The following is a 25206-nucleotide window of genomic DNA, read 5'->3' on the forward strand; positions in this document are numbered from 1 at the left end:
TATAGTTGTTACTCACCTACTTTTCACGCCGCGTTCGTACAATTGCAGCGTCACGCTATACGATTTGAATTTAATGTGCGCTGCCAGTAGAAACAGCGGCGGCGTAGTCAGCAAGCCGGCTCGTACGATGCGACGGTTCTCACAGCAACGCCGCCGCATACAACGAACGCGGAACCGAAAGGAACGCTTCCTTATTTTTTTTTCACGGGGTTTCGAACGACGGCACTTTGTAATTACACAGAGCTCACATGCACGCTCGACAAGCTGTCTGTCCGCAGAGGAACGCCTCCGGCATTTTATCAAGGATTGGCCGGCCGCACAATTTTCCTCACACACACACACACACACACACACACACACACACACACACACACACACACACACACAAACACACACACATATATATATATATATATATATATATATATATATATATATATATATATATATATATATATAGAGAGAGAGAGAGAGAGAGAGAGAGAGAGAGAGAGAGAGAGGAAACTGTGTTGCTGATAATGGCGTAACGCGAGCAGTGACAGGTGTATGTGCCCGACGGGATTATTCACAGAAAGAGATAACCTGAGGAGATCGGAGCACGTCGGAGCACGGAGCGAACCCAGGAAAGAAAAACCGCACCGTGCGTGAACGTTCCGGCGCGCCGCCTCTGTCTGATTGCAATCGACTTCTTTCCTCCTCGTAGCAAGTGGCATCGACATCGTCTTCCTACATTCCCCTTTAGTGGTACCAGAAATAATAATAATAACAATAGTAATAAAGTTAAAGAGAGCTAAGCGACGCTTTTTGCTTTCTTGAAAACCCGTTTGTTCTTTGTTTCCTTATCGCTCTTTCTTTTCTTTGTTTCTTTTTCTTTCTTTCCTGGGATTCATATCAGCGGCAATCGTCGTCGCGAGAGATGGCTGCTTTCGAATGGGAAGGATTTACGAAGAAGGGAGGGTTGGGGGCTTCGGTTTCGTTATCTTTCTGCGACCGATCGTGGATGTCTTTGTGTTCGCGTGTTATCGGCGGGTCAGACTCCTTACCGAGGGGGTGCAGGCAAAGTCTAAAAAAAGCATGCTGGCGCAAGATAGCAAAGCGGGCGAGTTGCTTAGGATTCAACGCACTTTTGGCAACAGCGCAACAATAACAACAACAACAAAAGCAAACAATTACAAAAGGAAGAAAAAACGCACGACACAACACAGCGCCGTGTTGTTTTCTTCCTTTTGTCTTTGTTTGCTTTTTCTGCGCTGTTACCAAAATTACGATCGGTCTAAAAAAAAACAAAAAAAAACGTGGTGCGAAGACGACCAGCTGGTGAGCGTTGACTGAAATTCGGGAGCCCAGGGTTTCCTTTCACACCGCGGTCCACGAGGAAACGCCAACGGGCATGTACATAGCGACTGTAACGCACTGGCGCACATCTCAAAGTGTACAGTTTAGGAACATCCCCTGCTCCATCTCCGCGTAAGAGCCGTATATGTATACCCCGCGCGAAATGCCTCTGCACTATACGTGTTCTAGAGACACGGACGTGCCCAACGTGTACACATATGTGATACGCGCGGACCCACGAGGGCAGCTACACGCCAGTTGAGCAATATTCTCTTGCGGTGTAGAAAAATATGGAGAAAGAAAGAAAGAAAGAAAGAAAGAAAGAAAGAAAGAAAGAAAGGAAGAAATAGAAATGAGAAGGCAAGAGAAAGAGAGCGATGAGAGAATAAGCAAAAAAAAAAAAGAAGAAAAGAGTTACGAAAACGTCTGAGCAAACTAGCCACGTAGTCCCATAACGACCGGAAACTTCACGGGGGCGTCGTGTGCACCTGTGTCTATATTGCGCGGCCGTATAGCGCTGTAGCGTTCAACCAGAGCTCTCGGCAAGAGTAACTTCTTTTTCGCGATTTCGTTTTGTAAAGAAAGATAAATAAATAAAGGAATCGTATGCTTCACTCGTTTTCGAGATCGCAGTCGCCTACATACCTCGCAATGTCGTCCTCCGATCCTTAAACACAGATTGTATAACAATAATCGTGGTATTAAGTGCTTTTCGCATCGTTACAGGCCAAGTAAAATCGTGGGTAAAGTAATAATTAGAGCAGTTTGAAATTAAAGCACGAGCGGAATGAAAAAAGAAAAAAAGAAAAAGTAGTGACGCGATAGCTGGCGAATTGTAGTATGCATGCGCCTTGCGTCTCGCACTAAAGTTTTTGTCGCATCGATCGCTGGAAATCTTACCCTGCAAGAATATGTAAAACAGCAGTAAGCGGAAAACAACAGCAACAACAACAAAAAAGGCTTCCTATTTTATTCCCTGCTAGATGTAAACTCAACATGTGGTGTCTGAGGATGAATTCCACAACTAAAAATAAAGGAGAAAGAAGGGTCAAGCAAAAGCGTGACTGCAATGATTGCGCAAAAAAAAAAACACGCAAGAAAAAACAACCAAATTAAGAAACAGGCGTTTAGGTTAAAAAGGAAAGGAACAAAGGAAGAAAGAACGGAAGAATAACTGCTTTGGTAGGAATGGGTCACGTTTCGTCCGAACCTCGCATTACACAGAAGGCAATTATAAACAGCACTTCGATGCAAACGGTCAAGTTGCAATGGAAGCCGGGAGGGGCGCTGTACACAGTGCGTCAGGACGCTGCCCCGCAAGACCTGGTTTCGTACGTCGTGCGCCGTGATCACGGTCCGACAATTTAGGAACGCCAGTGCCATCAAGGGAAGGCCTCGTGCGGTTTAATCGGGGAGGTCGATTAGGCATATTAGGCGGTACGTGAGTTCGATCCGGTAGCTTCCTGGATCTTTGGCTTGTTCGTCGTCCGTTTTTCCTCAGTCGTGGTTGGTCCCCCGTTCGTGCCGCGGCAAAAAGATACCGCAGCGGTCCAGAGAGGAGCGAAGGAGAACGCCACACGAACTTCTTTCTGCCCCCGATGTGGTGTCTCGTTCGAATTTGTTTCGGCGCACATATTGTACAAAAAAAAAAAAAGCCCGTGAAGGCAAAATGTGGGCTCATAGAGAAGGAACGCCTGAGGGATTTGTATCGATGTTCAAATGTATGTATGTATGTATGTATGTATGTATGTATGTATGTATGTATGTATGTATGTATGTATGTATGTATGTATGTATGTATGTATGTATGTATGTATGTATGTATGTATGTATGTATGTATGTATGTATGTATGTATGTATGTATGTATCAATGTTCAAACCTATGTTCAAGCTGCCGGGTAATTCCGTGACTACCGAACTTTTACGAGTCTGGACAGAACCTAAGCTTCGTAATGCCTTCGTGCTATGATTGAAAATATCTTTAGATATACCTCGCAAAGATAACACCGCTCTATCATAACTGAGGGTGTTTAGATCAGACATAACTATAGGAAGCCCCTACATAGACCGGAGTGCTCTCTATAAGGCCAGCTCAGGAAATTTATACAAGTTGAAGTTAATAACTTATTCCCGTGTGTTCGTACCTGAGGTCGTCTTCTTCGGCCGCGTGGATTGAACAGATAGGCGTCTGAGTTTATGTAATTGCTTCGTCATCTGAAACTTATTCCCAACTACTTGTACGTTTCGTTATACGTGATACGTTGGGGAAAATTACTAAACTGCAAGCTGGAAAACAAAGTGCTACGTTGAGTCCTTGCTCATACCTCCCGGTATTACTGAACGATTCAAGTTGACCGATTTCAAGTTGACCGGAAACTCGTATTAACTTGCTCTTATTGAATTCTACACAGCACGCGATGTCATAGATCCGCTTTTCCCATGCTGGTGCCTAGACATTTCAAAAGAACATCGCCACATATACGCACGCACAGATGCCTATCTTTCTGCGTACTTTGCCACGGGCAGTTATGTCGAAAACCACGCATGATTGCTGGCGGGCAAGGTAGGAAACGAATATGAGCAGACGAAATATATCTAGTCCCTCTTACTCTAAATATAAGATAACGTCGAGCAAAATGAACAAGTGACCTTGACCACATAAACCGCTCGCACGAGCACCGCCGGCAACGCCGAAACGATAGTTATCAAGAGCGTGGCGGCCAAAAACAACAAAAGAGTTGACGGTGTACTCACCGTTATCAAAGGCCGGGGCGGCGTGCGCTGGAGCGGCGATTAGGAGGCAGAGGCAGACGATTTCAAGCAGAAGTAGCATAAGCCGGGCAGGGGACGTCATCATCCGGGTCTTGATCAGTCGTCTGCTCGCAGTAGTCAAGTTCCCGGCGACGAGCATATTTTTTTTCACGTACGGCGCACACACACACACACGCACACCAGCGACCGACACGACGTCTTCTTTACTTCTTCACGTCAATCGTCTCGTGGGACCCGCGGTCCAAACCCATCGCAACGCATTGTCATCAACCACGCACTCGAAACGCGCCTTTAGAAGGGGCGTTTTACTTCCTCGCAACACTCAGGGAAAGCGTCACGCAGAAGCTGCGCGGGGCACGAAGCAGACGACAGCGGTAGGAGCCGTCGTCTGCCCGCGGCGGCGACCGTTATCCAGCAGACGATATCCACGCCGCGGCAGCTGCACCCGGCTGCGGCTCGACCGACCATTGCGCGCGAGAACACCGGGCCAGGCCGACATCTTGGAGAAAAAAAAAAAAAAAAGTGGCACCGGCGAAGACGATCCGATAGCCGCCTTTCGCAATCGCTTTTTTTTTTTTTACCTTGCTTTCACCGACACTTCACGAGGAGAAATTTCTCCGTATTTTCCTTCCTTGATTTCTAGTGTTCTGCGCGACCGTGTCGTCTGCTCGCGGCAATGAAGTCCTCGACTGCTCGAAACTAAAAACGGCGTCGTCTGCTCCGCTTCGAGACCACGTCCCTCGCGTTTCACTTTCCGTTTTTCTTTTCCTCAGCGCCTATGCTCGTTTCACCCTACAAGTTCTTCCTTATGCGACAGATGTAATCTGTAATCTACTTTATCCGATGCAAAAAAATCGCTATTTTTATTCGCATTCACTATAAAATATAGAACGAGTACCGCACAGCGCTATGGCCGACGCTAAAAGCAGGTTCGGCTTCGCCACTAGGCTGCGCCGCTTAAGTGCGCAGGAAGGTCACTGCTACGCGCGGAGGTTCGTTAAGAAGTGCTTCCGCTGTATCAGCGACTTGGAATGTGTCCGCGCTTCCAGAGCTAACGGCAGCAATAAACTACACGCAAGAAGCTGAACGAGTCAGAGATAGGCTGAAAAGGCAGACAATGTCGAGCGATAACGCTTCGATAAGGAAAGAAGCCGCGCCCGTATAGGAAACACTATCTGTGAAGACACTCGATCGTAACCTCAGGAAACTGGAAGCACCCCGACCGCGTAACTTTAAATTAATAAATATTGGTAGCTCGTTCCGAGAGGATCAAGAGAGAGAAAAAAATAGCTTGCAAAATAAGATAATACGTATAGTAAATTTGCGTTAAATGATTGCACTAAGGGGAAACATGAAAAACGACAACCTAAGCTCAGATCGCGAGCCAATAGAATCCAGCGTAGCAATAGCTTCGACAACTCACAACTTGGCCGATAGGGATGCGGAGAAACTTTGCTTCCATATATCCTTCCTCTGCAGACGTCAGAGAAGATGACAGCTGATCCTTCTCCTCAGCGTCAAAGGACACGCGGAGGAAAGCAAAGTATTCCGAAAAAAAGAAAAAAGAAACTCAGGCGCGCAACACAGAACAGAAGCGACGAAACAAAACAAAAAAAGAAAAGCACAAGAAGCTCGTTGGGGGTCGGGGTTTGGGCCTCAGCAGGCGACCCCTAGTCCGCGCACCCACATAAGGAAAAAATTAACAAAAACACCACCGCGAAGAGCGAAACCTCGCGCACCAAGGCAACCCCGCGGAGTTGCGTGCGGAGCGGCGCGCAACCACCGACTGAGAGAAGCGAGGCAAGAAAATCTCCGCATTCGAGAACCGCAGTACCGCGCGGCTGCAGCAGCGCGGCCGGCGGGGCAGGTGGTGGGGAACCGAAACTAAACGCCCACGGATGCCGGTCTTTTGTCGCGTTGCGCCATCTGTCGACAAGGAACGACTGCTCGCAACCGAATTTACGCCTCGTAAGGTGGCGCCCTCTGGATTGAAAATGCTGATCTTAAAGGCTATGCTTTTGCTGGTTGCCGGTGGTGGTTGCAACGTGCATGGTTGCACGTTGCAACCACCGACTGAGAGAAGCTAGGCAATAAAATCTCCGCATTCGAGAACCGCAGTACCGCGCGGCTGCAGCAGCGCGGCCGGCGAGGCAGGTGGTGGAGAACCGAAACTAAACGCCACAGATGCCGGTCTTTTGTCGCGTTGCGCCGTCTGTCGCCAGGAAACGTCTACTCGAGACAGAATTCACGCCTCGTAAGGTGGCGCCCTCTGGATTGAAAATGCTGATCTTAAAGGCTATGCTTTTGCTGGCTGAAGGCATGCATGGTTGAAGGCGCCGAGCCTGTGCCCCCCGTGCGCCGAACGCAATCTCGGGAGCCGGAAACACGTCACAGACGTCGGGTTTTGGACGCCACCTAGTTCTGGCCACCGAGATGGCGGGTTGTTTAACCTTGGAGGCCATGCCGCATTGACAAATATTTGAGCTGCTTGACGCGCGCGCGTTCACTCGATATCAGAGGCCACGATGAAACATTAAGGAGTATCTAAAAGACGGCGGCCGTGATGTTCACACGGTTCTGTAATTGTTCCTGGCGCTGGCAGTACGTAAAAGCGCAGCCTTTGAGATTCGATCCTCTTGTTTTCGAAGTGCCGTCGGCAGCGTTGCGATTTGGACTCAACCTTTCGTTGTACTATGTTAGCGGGACCTTGCAAGTACTTAGTATTATTGTGTTCAATATGAGTTACAACACGGGAGCTCGTGGCCCAAGGGGATGCGAGACCGCGCAATGGCACAAACACTCAATAAAAAAATATCACAGTTTCGCCATAAGGTGAAGCAATGAATGTGATGGCAACATATTAGAATATTACACGAAGCTTAAGTTTCCCAGCTGTAGTGGCAGTATGAATTGAAGTAAACGTAACCTGCATAAGTAAGACGAGCTGTTGTGCTATGGGTCCTCTGCTTGAATCCTGCCGTCGGACAATTTCATTTATGTTTACTAATGAAAGCCAAACTCGCTTAGCGACTTTACCACCACTTTTCCGTATCAGGTATGTTTCAAACTTCTTTCCTGGGCCGGTCCCGGAGGTAGTGTACAGCCGCGCTACTAAATCTACATCGTTTTCAGGTTTGAGCTCTGTTATTGTTTCGAACTTTTAAAATTTAAGTCTGAGAAGACTTAAGATACAAGGCATGCAGTGTCAGTGTCTTGTTTCATGACATTTGTTTGTGGGCGGCCATCCTCAAAATTCTGAAGAATAATTAGAGAGTTTTAGAATAGGGGCCCCAAACGTTTTGGGGCCCCAAAGAAATAGCGTCGAAGCCACTGCGCATGCGCAAGACGCAAACTCCGTTTGGGTTTTGCGTTGGGAACCCTATTTCACCGATTTAGCGAGAGCCCAAATAGCGGCCCCAAAAGCTTTGCGTCGGAAAACATGGCGGCACCCATCGAAGCGACGGCTCTAACCTAGCACAAAACTAGGTTCGCTTCGCGGTAACGCGTGAAGTTCGCAAGCTAGGAGAAGTGAGTGCGGTTATCGCTTTCTCTCAACTAGGGTGTGTTCTGAAGATTGACTCATTAGACGCCGCTGATTTTGAATCCGATTGTGGATTTTATGGCTCGTAGGCCTAACGCGGCTAAGCTTGGCTGGTGAAGGCTAGTAAAGTTGGTTTGCTCAAAACTAAGCGCAACTAATTGTTTCCTGCTTACAGAGAATAACCTCTAAATTGTAATTAAACGCAAATACACACAAGTAAAAATTATTATTGCTCTCATAGAATGGTATATTTTATTTAATTATTTCTAATAGTTTTTCTTTGACGCCGTAGTGGCGCTGTCAGCCCAAGACGCTATCCGCAAACGTCAAACCCTATTCTAAAACTCTTCACTCCTACGTGCCCCAACGCTAACACCCGCAAAGCTCTTTGGAGCCCCAAACTATTGGGGCCCCTATTCTAAAACTCCCTATGATGTCAAGAACGTAACACCTGGTATGAGCAACTTTAGTGACAGAGTGGTTTATACAGCATACATATACCTAAATATATACGGAACCTGACGGCGACGACGACGGCGAAAATACGCTTGGAGTGGTCATATAATTGCAACAGCACTGCTTGTTGGCCTAGTTGGTGCTTGCTAAAAGACATGTTTCTTGCCGCAAGTTTACCACGCACACAAAATGGCGTCTTCTATGTGTCTTCCTTTTGTGTGTGTTTTAAACTTGCGGCAAAAAACATGTCTTTTAGTCCATATAATTGCTATCGCACTAATACTTGGTGTTCGGATCCAACTTCAAGCGACGGACATCACTCTCGAACACCTAGTAACGAACGCCACTCTTGAAGGCTACGCTTTTGCAGGTTGCATACGCCGAAGGCAATTGCAGGAGCCGAAAAACGTTTTGATCATCATTTACTGGTGAACTGAATACCAGTTTGAAATATCGTTTCGTTCCCCAATTTTTCGCACGTGGGCACCGATGTTCATTCTCGGATAATGTCCATGGTCTCCGAGCCTCTTGACCACGGGCTCCGGTGTTGTAGCTCATACGGAGCGCCATACAGAGAGAAGAGACGAGCACACATGCAAGAACTAGGATAGCGCTTCCTCCATGTCCGTGTTATTGCGATAGCAATTATATAGACACTCCAGGCGCATTTCTGCCGCCGCCGTCGCCGTGAGGTTCCCTATGATTGCATCTCTTCCTCGAATGAGCACTCTTTTAATCTGGGAGACAATGCTGTAGTTCGGGCCTTATTTGGGCGTTATTCGTTATAACAATGAATAACGCGTCTAAAACAATGCGTTCAGTTGCCGACCTGATAGGCTATACTTAAACATCCGCTTCTTGAAAGGTTGTAAAGTGCAGTACACTATGCAAAACAGGCGCGCCTTAGTTGTTAATCTCTAAGGCTACACTTAATTTACCGTTTCGTGTGTGTCCACAAAGCTTTCCTAACAGAAGCGTGTCGTACCACTAGTCCCACGTAACTTGTGCCAAGATTAAAGAATATGCAAGTAGCATATAGCTGGAAAGAACCAAGGTAACGTTTCTTGCCGTCGCTTGGAGCAAGTCAGACAATGCATTCTATTTGGACAAAATTACAAAATTGGATGTTATTAATTAATCGACCGCTCGAATGTTACATTCGGAACAAAAGCGGAAATGAGAAAATTGTCGACCACGCTGAAAAATTCCCGGTCCAGTTTTCTGCTGCTCAGTATACGTGCCGCATAAAGGTACCTTCCAAGCCTGAAATTGAAAACCCGCGAAATACGGAAAAGTGCCGCGCGACTAGACAATTATATACTGCATCTCTATACTGAAGTGCTGCTCAGTCATTGCTGTCACGTAACTTTGTCGGTTCATGGGCACAGACTGCTCCACGCTGGCAATTCTGGTTGTTGCTGACATGCTGACAGAGTTGTTTCGTTTTCGGCGCCCACCACTGTTTAATTTGGCGGTGTGTTTCTTCAACGAAGAAAACAATTAAAATGCCTTCCTCCATGCCCCATAAAAGGTAACTCGGAAGTTGCTATTTAAATATGTGTGGCAACGGGAAAATAGTTTTTCTCGGCAACCTCTGCAGTGATGTTGTAGGTTTCTTGGATTTAAAGGCTAAAATCTAGGGAATGTAGAGAAGAGATTTCTTAAATTTAGGGCGGTGTTTAAAAAAAACACAAAGATTGCGGAAAATTGCAATATCGAAAAAAAAAAAAAAGCTCCGTGAGCTTCACCTACGAAGGCTTTTCAAGCGGACAGAATTGATATATTATGCGCCGCTCTGAAGTACGCATACCAGCTTGTGCGCTGACCTTTTGAAGTACCCTCGTAAACATTGCAACAGTTTCATGTAAGCTGTAAATTCATGTATCAAGTTTTGTCCGCCTGGCATGCTCTAACAGTAACAGGTATCTGTTTTATGTGTACGCAGTAATGAATTTGTAAATTTCCTGCCTCACTTAAAAAAAAAAAAGAACGCACTAACTTCCGGGAATCTTGCAAAAACGTGCAGGCCTTAACTCAAAATTCCTAAATTAAATCAGAACTTAACTTTTATGTCTCAAATGCAACAAATTACGTTAAAGTTGGTGCTGCGGTTAATTTGTGCCATAAAAGCATTTCTGCGTTTTACTACGGTATTAAAGGCATTTTATTATTAAAAAAAAAAAGCATGTGTTTTGCTAGGGAAATTGGAACTGGCCCTCAGCTAAGGCTTCCTCTTATTGAATCTGTCTCTACATATATGACATTATAAGGCCGGAACACAACCCCGATAACGCGCTGTAATGCAGAATCATACTCCTTGAGGTGAATTGAGGCGCAGATTTTTGCATAGGAAATCGAAATTCACAACGAATTAACAACCGAAATTTCACTAATTAGCTTGTAAACGATATTACTTTACGGTACGTATTGAAATTTACGAATTTCAGCCAGTGAGCCGGCAAGGCACATCCACTTTTAAGGTGAAAGCCTCGAGTGGCTAGTTGCAATGGCTCATACCCGAAAAAAAGCGGCGTCTGTCCAGTGATGCAAAAAATATAATCATCAGGAATTGCTCATATACCCCTCGGGGGTGAGCAAGCAAAGATGCAATGGCTGAATATGAATGAAGAAACGAAAGAAAGAAAGAAATAACGAAAAAAATGCAACGATGGGAAGAACGAAAGAACAAAGAAAGAAAGAACGAAAGAAAGGAAGGAAGAAAGAAAGACGGAAAGAAAGAAAGAAAGAAAGAAAGAAAGAAAGAAAGAAAGAAAGAAAGAAAGAACGAAAGGAACCTTGGGTAGTGCATTATGTGCTCGCATGTGTCGTTGAGGAGGTAGGTCGATCTACAGCGCCATACGTTTACTTTACTCTGCGGCTCGTTCTGTCTTGCAAGAAGTCTGACCCCTTCAATGGTGTAAGTTAATGTATAACCACGAGTGCAGTAGGCTTCCGCCTTCACATGTTACAGGAGTATAACACGCTGTCTAAATTTTCGATTTATAGGTTCCGGAAGTCTTCCAATACATATATTGGAGTTTCAGTTATTTTTGTGCCTCAATCTAAAAAGGCGTTTCCTTAAAAAAGGAAATGGAACAACAGTGCACTAGTTTATATCCATAGTTGTTAGACAAGTATAACGGCGCTTTACTCAAACGTTGTTCTAGTTTAAAAATTCGTTCGAGGATGTACTCTGAGAACTCAGTGGCTTCAATTCGTAAATGGCAGTATTTGCCCTAAAGTAATTAGTTCAAAAGTTGAGTGGTACATATTTTTAATTTAGTGAGTGATACATATTGCTTTCTTGAGCAAGTAATGTCCGCCTTTGCGAGACATTCAGTACAAAAGCACATTTGCGCTGTAAAAGGCCACAGGCTACTTCTAAGTATAATACTATCGCAGGTAATTATTATGGTAGTTGAGAACCCTGCTTTCGGAATGCTATTTCATACAGAACCATCAAGGCGCGAAGGTACTGTCGAAACACAGCGCCGGCCCCGGTAGGCAATATTCTAACGTTAAGTTAATCAGAGGCGGTTGCAGTACGTTGCCGAGAACAGCTACACGCACAACTATCGCAAGTGGATGCAAATAGAGACCACGCGCATACACTAGGCAGGTGCTGTGGATTCGTGGCGCCATCTGTGGTAGGCAAGGTGAAGTAAGAATGTTAACCTGCTGCCATCTCGCGAGTGAGGCTGACGACGCTACGCGTTGTACTGAACACCACCCCTACAGAGGGCGTGGAGCATGTGCTGTGGGCTTTCTTCTCCCACGCACTACACGATGAAACTTTTCAGAGTGGCTACCGTATTGTGCGGAATGAGTTTCCTATTCAAATTCATGCAGTACGCAGATATGCTGTCATTAGACAACTCTCGAATCGATTTGAATTAAGTGTGTTGCCTTTACAAGAGAAAGCTAAATTCGACCGATTGTAGTAAGCAGATTTTTGATTGAAGGCCTCAAATATTTTACCGCAATTGTCAAAAATCAGCAAGCTCGACAAAGAACCAACCAACCGACCGACCGACCGACCAAACAAACAACTGAGCAATAACCAACCAAATAACTGACCGTCCAGTCAACGAACAAATTAAACAATCAATCAAAGAAGCAGCAACTATAAAACGGCGTTACTTAGCACCAAGCGCAGATTAGCACAACTATAAACTGCATCTGTTAGATGCCCGTAGATGACAAGAATGACGTAGTAGATTGCAGCTTATACTAAACTGGTACACTGTCTACGCAAAAGTGCTAAAGTCGTATTCACAATTACTGGTATAATTCAGTGCTATGAAATCTGATCACCAAAGATGTCCACATAGGCTTAGTTTACAAAATTTACCGATCTACTAGGTCTGCTGTGTCCACTTCTGTTCTGAGAGTGCGGGGACTGAGAAGCATTACTGGCTACTTCTTTTAATTGTGTGTATTGATGAGCCATTGGAGACATACTGAACCGGCACGCCTCGCTTCAGTACCGGTCTTGACCCGTGGCCATAGATATGTCATACGACCCTGTCCTTAGTGTCACCACTATGACGTTCTGCTGTGAATTCCTTTTGTGTTCTGCGGCATACTCTCGGCTGTGAACATTCCGATGCATTTCCTATACCGGGGAGCGAAACCATTTTCCTTTATCCTTACAGCGAGCGAGCGAGCGAGCGAGCGAGCGAGCGAGCGAGCGAACGAACGAACGAACGAACGAACGAACGAACGAACGAACGAACGAACGAACGAACGAACGAACGAACGAACGAACGAACGAACGAACGAACGAACGAACGAACGAACGAACGAACGAACGAACGAACGAACGAACGAACGAACGAACGAACGAACGAACGAACGAACGAACGAACGAACGAACGAACGAACGAACGAACGAACGAACGAACGAACGAACGAACGAACGAACGAACGAACGAACGAACGAACGAACGAACGAACGAACGAACGAACGAACGAACGAACGAACGAACGAACGAACGAACGAACGAACGAACGAACGAACGAACGAACGAACGAACGAACGAACGAACGAACGAACGAACGAACGAACGAACGAACGAACGAACGAACGAACGAACGAACGAACGAACGAACGAACGAACGAACGAACGAACGAACGAACGAACGAACGAACGAACGAACGAACGAACGAACGAACGAACGAACGAACGAACGAACGAACGAACGAACGAACGAACGAACGAACGAACGAACGAACGAACGAACGAACGAACGAACGAACGAACGAACGAACGAACGAACGAACGAACGAACGAACGAACGAACGAACGAACGAACGAACGAACGAACGAACGAACGAACGAACGAACGAACGAACGAACGAACGAACGAACGAACGAACGAACGAACGAACGAACGAACGAACGAACGAACGAACGAACGAACGAACGAACGAACGAACGAACGAACGAACGAACGAACGAACGAACGAACGAACGAACGAACGAACGAACGAACGAACGAACGAACGAACGAACGAACGAACGAACGAACGAACGAACGAACGAACGAACGAACGAACGAACGAACGAACGAACGAACGAACGAACGAACGAACGAACGAACGAACGAACGAACGAACGAACGAACGAACGAACGAACGAACGAACGAACGAACGAACGAACGAACGAACGAACGAACGAACGAACGAACGAACGAACGAACGAACGAACGAACGAACGAACGAACGAACGAACGAACGAACGAACGAACGAACGAACGAACGAACGAACGAACGAACGAACGAACGAACGAACGAACGAACGAACGAACGAACGAACGAACGAACGAACGAACGAACGAACGAACGAACGAACGAACGAACGAACGAACGAACGAACGAACGAACGAACGAACGAACGAACGAACGAACGAACGAACGAACGAACGAACGAACGAACGAACGAACGAACGAACGAACGAACGAACGAACGAACGAACGAACGAACGAACGAACGAACGAACGAACGAACGAACGAACGAACGAACGAACGAACGAACGAACGAACGAACGAACGAACGAACGAACGAACGAACGAACGAACGAACGAACGAACGAACGAACGAACGAACGAACGAACGAACGAACGAACGAACGAACGAACGAACGAACGAACGAACGAACGAACGAACGAACGAACGAACGAACGAACGAACGAACGAACGAACGAACGAACGAACGAACGAACGAACGAACGAACGAACGAACGAACGAACGAACGAACGAACGAACGAACGAACGAACGAACGAACGAACGAACGAACGAACGAACGAACGAACGAACGAACGAACGAACGAACGAACGAACGAACGAACGAACGAACGAACGAACGAACGAACGAACGAACGAACGAACGAACGAACGAACGAACGAACGAACGAACGAACGAACGAACGAACGAACGAACGAACGAACGAACGAACGAACGAACGAACGAACGAACGAACGAACGAACGAACGAACGAACGAACGAACGAACGAACGAACGAACGAACGAACGAACGAACGAACGAACGAACGAACGAACGAACGAACGAACGAACGAACGAACGAACGAACGAACGAACGAACGAACGAACGAACGAACGAACGAACGAACGAACGAACGAACGAACGAACGAACGAACGAACGAACGAACGAACGAACGAACGAACGAACGAACGAACGAACGAACGAACGAACGAACGAACGAACGAACGAACGAACGAACGAACGAACGAACGAACGAACGAACGAACGAACGAACGAACGAACGAACGAACGAACGAACGAACGAACGAACGAACGAACGAACGAACGAACGAACGAACGAACGAACGAACGAACGAACGAACGAACGAACGAACGAACGAACGAACGAACGAACGAACGAACGAACGAACGAACGAACGAACGAACGAACGAACGAACGAACGAACGAACGAACGAACGAACGAACGAACGAACGAACGAACGAACGAACGAACGAACGAACGAACGAACGAACGAACGAACGAACGAACGAACGAACGAACGAACGAACGAACGAACGAACGAACGAACGAACGAACGAACGAACGAACGAACGAACGAACGAACGACGAACGAACGGACGGACGGACGGACGGACGGACGGACGGACGGACGGACGGACGGACGAACGGACGAACGGACGGACGGACGGACGGACGGACGGACGAACGAACGAACGAACGAACGAACGAATACATAAATATGAGTAAAGACACATGGTAAAGATACTTATCAGTTTTCATTACCCCAACTCCTCGGAAAAATCCTCAGGACCGACAGTCTCATTACTGTCGTCGTCAAGGGGCGATCACCTTTCAGATGTTTCTAATTTACAAACTGCCCAGTTGACCGGTCATCCACGTTAGAACACCTCTACATGTATAAAATGATGGGAGTTAGTTTTTTTCTCATTTAAAAGAAAAGTAAATTCTGGGGTCTTACGTGCCAAAACCAGGATGTGATTATGAGGCTCTTCGTAGTGGGAGGAGTCAGGAAATTCGGACCGCCTGGGGTTATTAACGTGCACCTGTTGTTCCTTCTTATTCACCAAGCGGACTACGCTACACTATTTCACTTTGTTTAGAAATGAGAAAATATTCGGCATACGATTCGATGTTCGAACGTAGCTTTTCGGAACATTCGTATTCGATTCGGTTATAAAATTGTCTTATTCGAACAGCACTAACAATAAATAAGGAGTCAAACAACACGTACTCAAGAAAAAAATAATAATAAAGCAGAAGACGCAATTCGCAGTGCAGTGTGTGCCCTGCTGTTTTCCTTGTATCTAGCTCGCGTAAACGTTTTACTTATTTCGACGTGTCTTCGCTCCGACCGACACCTTGCGTTCCCAACCATGTTTTTTTAAAGCCAGAACCCGTGGGAACCAGCGGAGACGACAATTAGGCGTAGTTGTCGCGAGGGTTACGTCCAAACGAAGGTCCAAATAATTGGCCGCGTGATTTTTTGCTTTTGTGCCAAGTCCCCGACGTGAGGGTAGGTAGGCTTTTTTGGCCTCCTGCACCATATTTCCTTGCTACGCATCGTGCAAAATACTTCCCCGTTGTTAAAAAAAAAGGAACCGTCACCTGCTTCTAGGTTCTTGAGTACCACAGTTCGCTGGCACCACGCTTAGCCACATGGCAAGTGCCCACGTGACCACCCGCTGTCTGCGCAGGCCCTCTTAAATCTCCCTGCCTGGAGAGAGGCAGGAGGGGGATGTTAGAAAACTACTTTGCACCCGGTGTGAAATCACGTCATGTCCCTTTCGTACTCCCCAGGCTGTTAAGGCCGGAGTAACATGGCACTCCGTCTATACTTTACTCCAGCCTAACAGAGTAAATGGCTAATGGCTGGGGTGTATTTAGCGCAATCAATACGTTAAAACTGTCAAACGCAGATTCTGGTTTGCAGAGCGGTATAGCCTGCTGTAATTCCGCATGAGGATGCTGTTACTCAACCGAGTACTTTATTATTCACACGTGAAAATGGATTGCACGTACTTTACTATTTCGACTGACAGCCCTCGGCGAGTTATGTAGTACGTATATAGGCGCGAGTGTCGGAACCAAGTTAAGGTCCAGATAATTGGCCCCGTGATTTCTTCCTCTTACGCCAAGTTAGTGCCGCGCGAATTGGTGGGCTTCTTTGGCTTTATACATCCTGTTCCCTTCACGGTTGTCTCCTTATCCTTTTCAGTGCTCTGAGCCTTTTATTTAAGCGTTACAGTGTATAATTGTGCTAATCCTTTTGTACATCTCGCTCTGTGTGCATTGTAATAATACGCCTCCCATTCAATAATGCCCTCCGGGCTAACGTAGTGATACGAATAAATGTATAAATAAATGAATGAATTGCGCAAACACTACCATGTCACCCTCTTCGCGCAGACGTCATACGACGCGGCCTGTATCGGCGATCGAACGTTTCCACGTTGCAAACTCTTTCACAAGTCAGAGAGTGGGAGATAAGCGGGTGACTCACAGCATCATTTTATTTCTTGCAAGGGTGCTAGCCGCAGCATACAAAAAAAAGAAAAGAATAAGCCCTTTCACCAACCAGCCGTACATTCCTGTTTCGCAAGAAGTGTCCCACTTGACAAGAGTGAACTGCGGATAAAGGAGGTTACAACGATGCGCAAGAGACGGCTACATCTTCTCTGCCTGAAGGCGAAAGACACGTGACCCAGAGGGGGGAGGGGGAGCGATTTCAGAAGAGCCACGTGCACCTCCATTCACAAGCTTCGTCCCCCGTCGCGCAGCATCGACTACCCTCGGGGCACATGGCGTCCACGTAGCACGTCTTGAGGAACGGCGTCTGCAGCAGGCACTTGCTTTCGTCGTAGTCTTGAGGGCAGCCTGAAAAAGATAGGAATTTCGTTACGATAGAAAAAAAAAAGACCTAGAGGTTGGCATGAAACGAGGTTCTAACATGCGTCACATAATTGGGGAAGGGGAAAATTGGGGGGGGGGAGCAAGAAATAGAAATATAGGAAATTGTTGACGCTAACGTCTGAAGTGGTGGTTCGAACGAACACAGACTGTGGAAACTCTCGAAAGTCTCAAATCCAAGCCATTCTCGCGCAAGGCTGGGCCGTCCAGCAGGTCTCGGCGGCTCTTGAAAGACAAAGGCCGAGCGAAACCGACGGAACGTTGCCCCACAGGGCGACCAACCGCGGGAGTAACACGCGCTGGAGTTGAGTAGAGACCACCCGCTGAGAAGACGTCAGGGCCCGCGTCACGGCGCCATTTAGTCATGGTGTCGTTCTGCAGGCGACTACATGAAGTTGTCTCTCTCTCTCTCTCTCTCTCTTATGATATCACGCCACGCCGACAACAGTAAGGGTCTGGCTATAAGGTACAAAGAGAGCCTTCTGAGACAAAAGTTGATCGATGAGGAAGAGTGATTTGTCTTTTCAGAGAGGCTGAAATTGAAGTTGGAGAAATTACCGCGCGAAACGCATTTGGTGGAGTTCTTATGCACTTCGTATCCGACCAGCATTAAGATATAGTCATGAGATTTAAACGTTACCAATCGTTTGATATTGATGTGCTGATTGAGTGCGGGGTGAACGTGGTCGTGTGGTAGCATTCTGCCCGTCCTCCTTATAATCCGTTTACTCTGTCTTAGCAGCGTTAGGCCTTCTCAAGGGGCGTGTTCAACTCTGTTCTATATATGTTATACCAGGGCTGATCAAGTGCCGGCGTGCCTCTGCCTTCTCTTCCAGCTATCGTAACGCCGAAAGAGGCGATGTAAGGTGAAATGTGTGTTGACCCCACGTGGCCCAACGTATCACGTTTGATATCATCATCATCATCACAATAATAATAATAATAAAATAATAATAATAATAATAATAAAATAATAATAATAATAATAATAATAATAATAATAATAATAATAATAATAATAATAATAATAATAATAATAATAATAATAATAATAATCACGGTTACGTTACGTAATAACTAACTAAAACGTAATAACTAAATATTTGTCCAAACTCCGATTTTCACGTTAACGCAAAGTTAACGCAAAGCCCATGGTAGCGTTTTTTAATGTATACCGGGAGTAATTCGTCAATTGTAGGCGTCTCAGGAAACTGTCTACTAATTATTGATAATTACAATAATAGTTACTTGCGCCTGATAAATGCGTATTGTTTCGTATAAGAATGCACTTCTCGTGGCGACAAATATGAAGGTGAACACGGAGTTCTTCTAATTCATTTTTATGTAGAATCTTGTTCGGGCGTTGCGTGGTTTAAGTCAGTAATGTACATAACATACTTATTACTTATTTAATTATTAATTTTATTTGTTTTTCTCGATACATAGCTAGATAATGTGAAACGAACCAATGAGAAAAGTCATTGCTTGTGTGCTCGAGGCAATTCTTGGTGCCGTTTTCTGGCTCTCATGGCTACATGCATAGCAACAATGCTCTCAACATACGCATACAGCAAAACAGACACGCTTATACAGTACATTATAAGCACTGAGGCAATGCAGAACATAGCACATGAACAAACTGATCTGAAACACACAAGATAACTTTCAAGAAGAACATCGTTTTTTGGCCGAGAAATGCAACCATTATGGTTGATGCAAAACGTATCATTTAGTACAACGACAATTGGAGGGGTGTACTGCAAACATGATTTGTTTCTATTCATAAACAACTGTTGCGAATTTGTAAAATTTATTATTACAATAACGATTTCGAAGTCTTGCAATAAATGTATGGGCCCTTGTAGGCCTTTAGACAGTGTGGAACCATCGAAAGACAAGAATCTTTAGTGAAATGAGCAGGACAATTTGATTTAGTTATGGCTGAAATATTGGAGAAAATAGTGTTCTAGTTCCTAAAGCTAAGAAAGAATTCGTGGGCAACTTTATACTGATAAACTGCCCTTGAAAAGGCGCGTCGACGTATTAACACATGATCTCATATAGTTTAGTCAAGAAGGCTACCGCGTAGCTATATACTACAGGTGACTACAGGGTATATAGCTACGTAGTATATATACTACGTAGATATATACTACGCTGACTATCGGGGACTTGCAGTCCCCGATACGTCAGCGAAAACAACTAGAAACCTAAAAGTGTTTACACTCTCAAGCATGTTGGTTTTTCCCAGACAGGTAACACCCTCACGTTTACGGCTATAACATTTAATTACACGTGACAGCGAGATCTAAACACACGTGCGATCAGAAAAGGCGCAGTTGAAAACTGTTCATTATTATCACATGACCTCCCAGGGGCAGCGCAGAATTATCTGTTTCGATAATTGAACAGCGATAGCTGTTAATGTTTATTTAGTGCACATTTCGTGTCGTCTGTCGCATCTATCATCATTACTCGACACCATAAAGTCGGCAAACAAGAGATCTTGTCCACACCAACGATTTGACCTTACCCCTTCAACGCGAGGGTGTAAGCCGTGGGACGACCAAGCACCCTGTATACACCCGTAAAGGTGTCGAAAAAAATGTTGGGCGCGCAAAACATCCACTGAAATCGATAATAATAATAATAATAATAATAATAATAATAATAATAATAATAATAATAATAATAATAATAATAATAATAATAATAATAATAATAATAATAATAATAATAATAATAATAAGTCACAACTACCCCGATCATGCGGTGATTGCGGTCATGTTGTCCTTGCAAACTTCTTAATACGCTTCCCTTCTCTTGGAATCCAATCCGTATCCCTTAATGACCAGCGGTTATCTTCCCTCCTCATTACGTGCCCTGCCCATGCCCATTTATTTTTCTCGATTTCGCCTAAGATGTCATTAACTCGCGTTTTTTTCTCTCCCCCTATCTGCTCTCTTCTTATCCCCTTAACGTTACGTCCATCGTACGTGACCGCAGCTTTACAACTCTGCGTCCGGGACTTGAGAAGACGGCACCAGCGGAATATGACCGCCGTCGTTCCCGGAAGCACACTTACTGGGCTGGTCGCAGTCGTTCTTGGACTCGCACTCTCGCGTGCAGTTGGCCATCTGCTTGGACGTCTCGGCCTCGGCGACGCACTCCTGCTCGCAGACCCGGAAGCGCCGGACACACTCCGTGTCCACCTGGCCGTTGGATTGGGCCAGCGTCGTAGCCGCAAGCGCCGAGACAAAAGCGACTGTCACAACCATCGAATGCATTGTTGTTTCTCTTCCTTAAAGCCCCGAAGACTCCAACGTTTCGACTGAGTGGCGGCTGCGCACGAATGGTTTCTGACGTGGTGGTCGCGCGCGCTGCGGGCGCTCTTTATGCTGATCCCGGACCCGCATAAGATCCAAGCGGACGGCGATAAATCCTCCGCGTGGAGGTTTTTTGTTTTTTTCTTCAGCGCGAGTGGTACATGACGGGTGTGGTTTAGACTCAGTCGTGTCAGTTTTTTTTCTTTAGGCGCCGTCCACGAAAAGAAACGCGAGTACACGCACCACACAATGCGAACGGAACAGAATATGAACGTCGACAGACACCTTACAAGCCATTCTTTTGAAAACTAAAAGAAAATGAATTGTCGGGTTTACGGGACGAAACCGCGATGCGATATATGAGGAGCACGCCGTAGTGGGGGACTCCGAAATCATTTTGACCACCTCGGATTGTTTATTTTAACGAGCACATCAATCCAAGTACGCGGGTGTAATTGCATTTAATTGGCCTCGTCGAAATGCGGCCGCCGCGATAGGGATCGAGCTTGCGACCATGACCTCAACAGCGCAACGCCTGCGCCATCGGGCTACCGCGGTCTTAGGGATATAGGTGGTCTTAGTTGCTTTTACACTGTGAAAAACTAACTAACTAACTAACTAACTAACTAACTAACTAACTAACTAACTAACTAACTAACTAACTAACTAACTAACTAACTAACTAACTAACTAACTAACTAACTAACTAACTAACTAACTAACTAACTGATTACTTAAGGAGCTAACTTATCGACTGCGTATGGTTAAATCATTCACTAACTGAGTGACTGACTGACTGATAGAGAGAGAGAAAAAGGCAAAGGAAAGACAGGGAGGTTAACCAGAGATCATCTCCGGTTGGCTACCCCGTACTGGGGGAGGGGCAAGGGGATGCAATAGGTGAGAAAGAAAGAAGGATAAAGAAATAAAAAAAGAAAATCTAAGCGCACACACGCACGTACACACGAACTATTTCTGCGGGCACTGTCACGCAGCCCGCAAAGGCGTTCCTAGTCTTACGCAGTGTCACCGTACAGTCCTACGTCACACAGTGTATAGTCACAATTTGTCAGAAAGTCCCGTGTCTTTCAAGTATCGCTGACTGATTGACTGACTGAAGGACCAGTTAACTAAGTATTGCAAACGTGCATGCCGCATGGCCTTGCTCATGCGTGCCTGGTACGAAGAACTCACTCTCTTCGCCCCCCCCCCCGCCTAACCCACAGTTGCAGGTGGTGAAACAAGCGAATGTACGGGTTCTAAAGAAATCTCCCTGGCTGTTTGCCCAGTCTAAAGCAGATGCACGTAAAAAAGATAAATAAAAAAAGGACGTACTCGATGCACGCAATTTCATTCACGTATTGCTTATAGCTTTCCTGCTGTACATCTGGCCCGAAAAAAAAAAGTAAGCATACACCTCTCGCGAAGATTTATGCGCCTACATATACTGCACGCACAACGCAGAAACGACGCCAATGGAGTGAATAAATTAATCTTGACACACCTCGTGCGGGCAAAGCTGATGCGGGCAACAACAGCGCGCGAGACATGCGCGTGCCCTCAATATTGTCCCTCCTCACCCTTTCCTGAAAGAGTTGGGGCTGCATATCAAAAGCCGCAGGCTCGAGGCTCCGACGCACGCACGCAAAAAAAAAAAAAAAAGCCCAGCAGTTCGTTGACTCACAGTGTGCAACCCAACGAATTTAATTCGTATTCGCAAGACGTCCAGGTGCACGACGAAGTACCTGACACTGCACAGATGTGGCCCGTCGGAGGTGCAAAAGAAGCCTGTAGCACGTATAGTCGGCGTTTACTTGCAAGCTATGCGCTACGACTTGGCCATCAAAAATCAAGGAGAATCTCGCAGCGGGCTGGCTCTAGCTCAGTGACGAACTTAGCATTCAGAGCAAACAAGGAAAAAGACAAGATGCTCAATACTTGTCGTTAGCCTGGATCCTTAACTGATCTAGAACAACCTTTGGCAGACTGACCTGCAAAATTTCAAAACTACCACTCGTTTTTTTTTTTTTTTTGTAAACTCAAACTTCGCACGATGAGGAAGTTAGGGTTTATAACATTTTGCAGCTTACGAGCTGCAATATTGTCCCTCAACCGCGATCGTCATGGCTTTTGCGAATGTTTCCTTTCATTAACGCCGTGTGCCAGGTATACTTTCAGCGACGCTGCGTGCATAGCGTTCGCTACAGGAAGGCGACGCGTGCCAGTGTTGTCAACCGCCGGGTAATGACCTCTCGCGGAGAGGTGTTATCGTTATCTCGGCTGGTGGGGTCGCGAGGCCGTCGGGCCTGTCTCTTGTACACAGATGTGGGGTTTCTTTCCAAGCGTCACATTTGCCTATAGCTTCAAGCCGAAGAGGACCCTCGGCACTAAACCAAGACGCGTCGCGCAGTCAAAGCGGTAAACAGGTGATGACGTATGCGAGACCGGCGCCGTGGTGCCATCAGAACAACATGACGTCATGTCAGCGACCTTCGCGCGTAATCTTCGCTGCTTTTTTTTTTCTAAATGTCTTTGTAAAAAATTAATATTGTAGTCTAGGTGTGTTTGCCCAGTGGTATGCCTCCTTTACGTTTGCAAGTATGATAGTTTGTGCAAGCGTTATTCGGTGCAGAAAAAGCGTGCCCTGTGGGCGATTTGTGGTGACAAAACGCCACTCATCCTCCCCCAAAGACGAATGAAATCCCAAGCAACCTTGCAATCCTCTACGAACGTGGCAAATTTAAACCTCCGACTGAAATGCAACGTGTCCTGAAACAAAGCGAGGAGGAGAGCGGTACCCGACGTCAATGAATGAATGAATGAATGAATGAATGAATGAATGAATGAATGAATGAATGAACCCTTTGGCGCCGGTAGTTCACCAAAGAAACGGTTGCGAGGAGTCTCCAGCCCCGGCGCTCAACTTTCTTCATTGGTGAAGCCTTGCACATCTGAGCTAATTCCTCATTTAAGCGGCTTTTGAACTCTGTGGGCACAAACAACTTCGACGAAGGAATGTTTTAGCATGGCGGGAATTTCCCTTCTGTAACCTCGCACTAATAATAAACGTTGGGATGCCCTCGGTTTGGAGCATATGCCCCTTGACTGAACAATCAGGCAACCGGTGTTTACACGGCATGTTTTGCGCTTAGTCGATAACCTGGGCATTGACACCAGAAGTCAGCCGTTTTCCTGGACCTGAAAGAAAATAGAACAGTGTTATCAGTACATCTGAGTGCGGTAATATGACCTCGCGGGGCTAGCCACGAAACATGGGCGAAACATCAGAGAGGGACCCGCCAACATATTTTATCTCCATACTTGTACATTACTGAAAAAAAAAAAAAAACGCGGCTTCATATATGAGCTTCTTATTTTGCAGTTGAATTATAATTTGTTTTAGCGGAGACAAACGCCACAAAGAGAGCATTCTTAACACTCTGACAGGACATGGGAGGAAATGGGCAGCTGCCAGAAAAATAAGTCCCGGCTTTTTTTTTTTTTCGGAAAGGCGAGAAGCAAGCTATCGTTCTTCGAAAGACTTGCAAATTTACGCCAGATAACCTTTCTTCGTGCTAAAAGCCTAGCACTGGTGGGAGTGTTGAACTATATATATACTATATATAAACAGTGGTCCGTTCGACGTCTTCACACAAAGAGAGTGGCCGTATTTCGTTTTAGAATAACGCGTGTGTCCAGATGCACGTTCGTGTCTAGTCGGAGACGCTGTCGTCCAATGGCCGTCTATTGCCCTTACTGGTCAAGTAAAACTCTTGCTTTGGCTAGTTGGTTCATGATTGAATGAGTTAAGAGCAAGGCGCAACAGACCAGGACAGAAGAGGAACACAAACGACGCCGGTCCTGTCATTTGTGTTCTTCTGTCCTGGTCTGTTGCGCCTTGCTCTTAACTCATTCACGCCCTTATTGGCCTAGCAACAAATTGGTCGGGAGCGGGCGTTTTCGTCTATTGCCCCCAAGTAGGTAGAAAGGTGCGCGGGCGCGCGTGTGGAGGTACCCTGCCCTCAAACGTAATTGAGCCGACACTTTCTCGACTTATTATCGATGTCTTCCAGGCTGCAATTACAGGGGAATCTTGTTTGCGTTGAACTGGCTGACGTGCGCCGACGTGTAGGCTGGCACGAATCTTTCCAGGAACGGTAAGACAGGCGAAGCAGATAAACAGGTAAACGATGCACGAAAGGAGACCTGCGCTGAGGATCGACATTCCCGTAGGTAAGGTTAATACGCTCATGAGTACTGCGTTTTCTGAAGAGCCAGGCGTCTCGCTTGCAGACGGGAAAGGCAGAAAAGCGCGCGGGAATCGCAAAGCT

General features: G+C 46.1%; 2 protein-coding genes across 2 annotated transcripts in view; both read right to left on the bottom strand.

Annotated features, from left to right (window-relative positions):
- Positions 1 to 5899, bottom strand: part of LOC142557465 (putative receptor-type tyrosine-protein phosphatase mosPTP-1) — a 241324-nt gene extending 235425 nt beyond the window's left edge. The window contains exons 1-2 of the mRNA XM_075669337.1: positions 5532 to 5899; positions 4091 to 4607 (exon numbers count right to left, since the gene is read on the bottom strand). Coding sequence (XP_075525452.1) covers positions 4091 to 4247 — 157 coding nt within the window. The 5' untranslated portion in view covers positions 4248 to 4607; positions 5532 to 5899. The remainder of the gene's footprint in view (positions 1 to 4090; positions 4608 to 5531) is intronic.
- An 11227-nt stretch (positions 5900 to 17126) lies between these two features.
- On the bottom strand, positions 17127 to 21555 carry LOC142558180 (uncharacterized). The gene is made up of 2 exons (XM_075670339.1): positions 20635 to 21555; positions 17127 to 17516 (listed from the first exon to the last, which is right to left on the bottom strand). Exons 1-2 carry the CDS (start codon positions 20834 to 20836, stop codon positions 17368 to 17370), a joined length of 351 nt encoding a protein of 116 aa, XP_075526454.1. The 5' UTR covers positions 20837 to 21555; the 3' UTR covers positions 17127 to 17367.
- Between the last annotated feature and the right edge of the window lie 3651 nt (positions 21556 to 25206).

The sequence above is a fragment of the Dermacentor variabilis genome, chromosome 9 (genome assembly GCF_050947875.1).
Source record: "Dermacentor variabilis isolate Ectoservices chromosome 9, ASM5094787v1, whole genome shotgun sequence".
NCBI lineage: Eukaryota > Metazoa > Arthropoda > Arachnida > Ixodida > Ixodidae > Dermacentor > Dermacentor variabilis.

Excerpts from the sequence above, each read along its gene's own strand:
- LOC142558180 (XM_075670339.1), bottom strand. The coding sequence starts at position 20,836 with ATGCATTCGATGGTTGTGACAGTCGCTTTTGTCTCGGCGCTTGCGGCT. Across the intron at positions 17,517-20,634 it reads GAACGACTGCGACCAGCCCA|GCTGCCCTCAAGACTACGAC; the intron begins GTAAGTGTGCTT and ends TATCTTTTTCAG.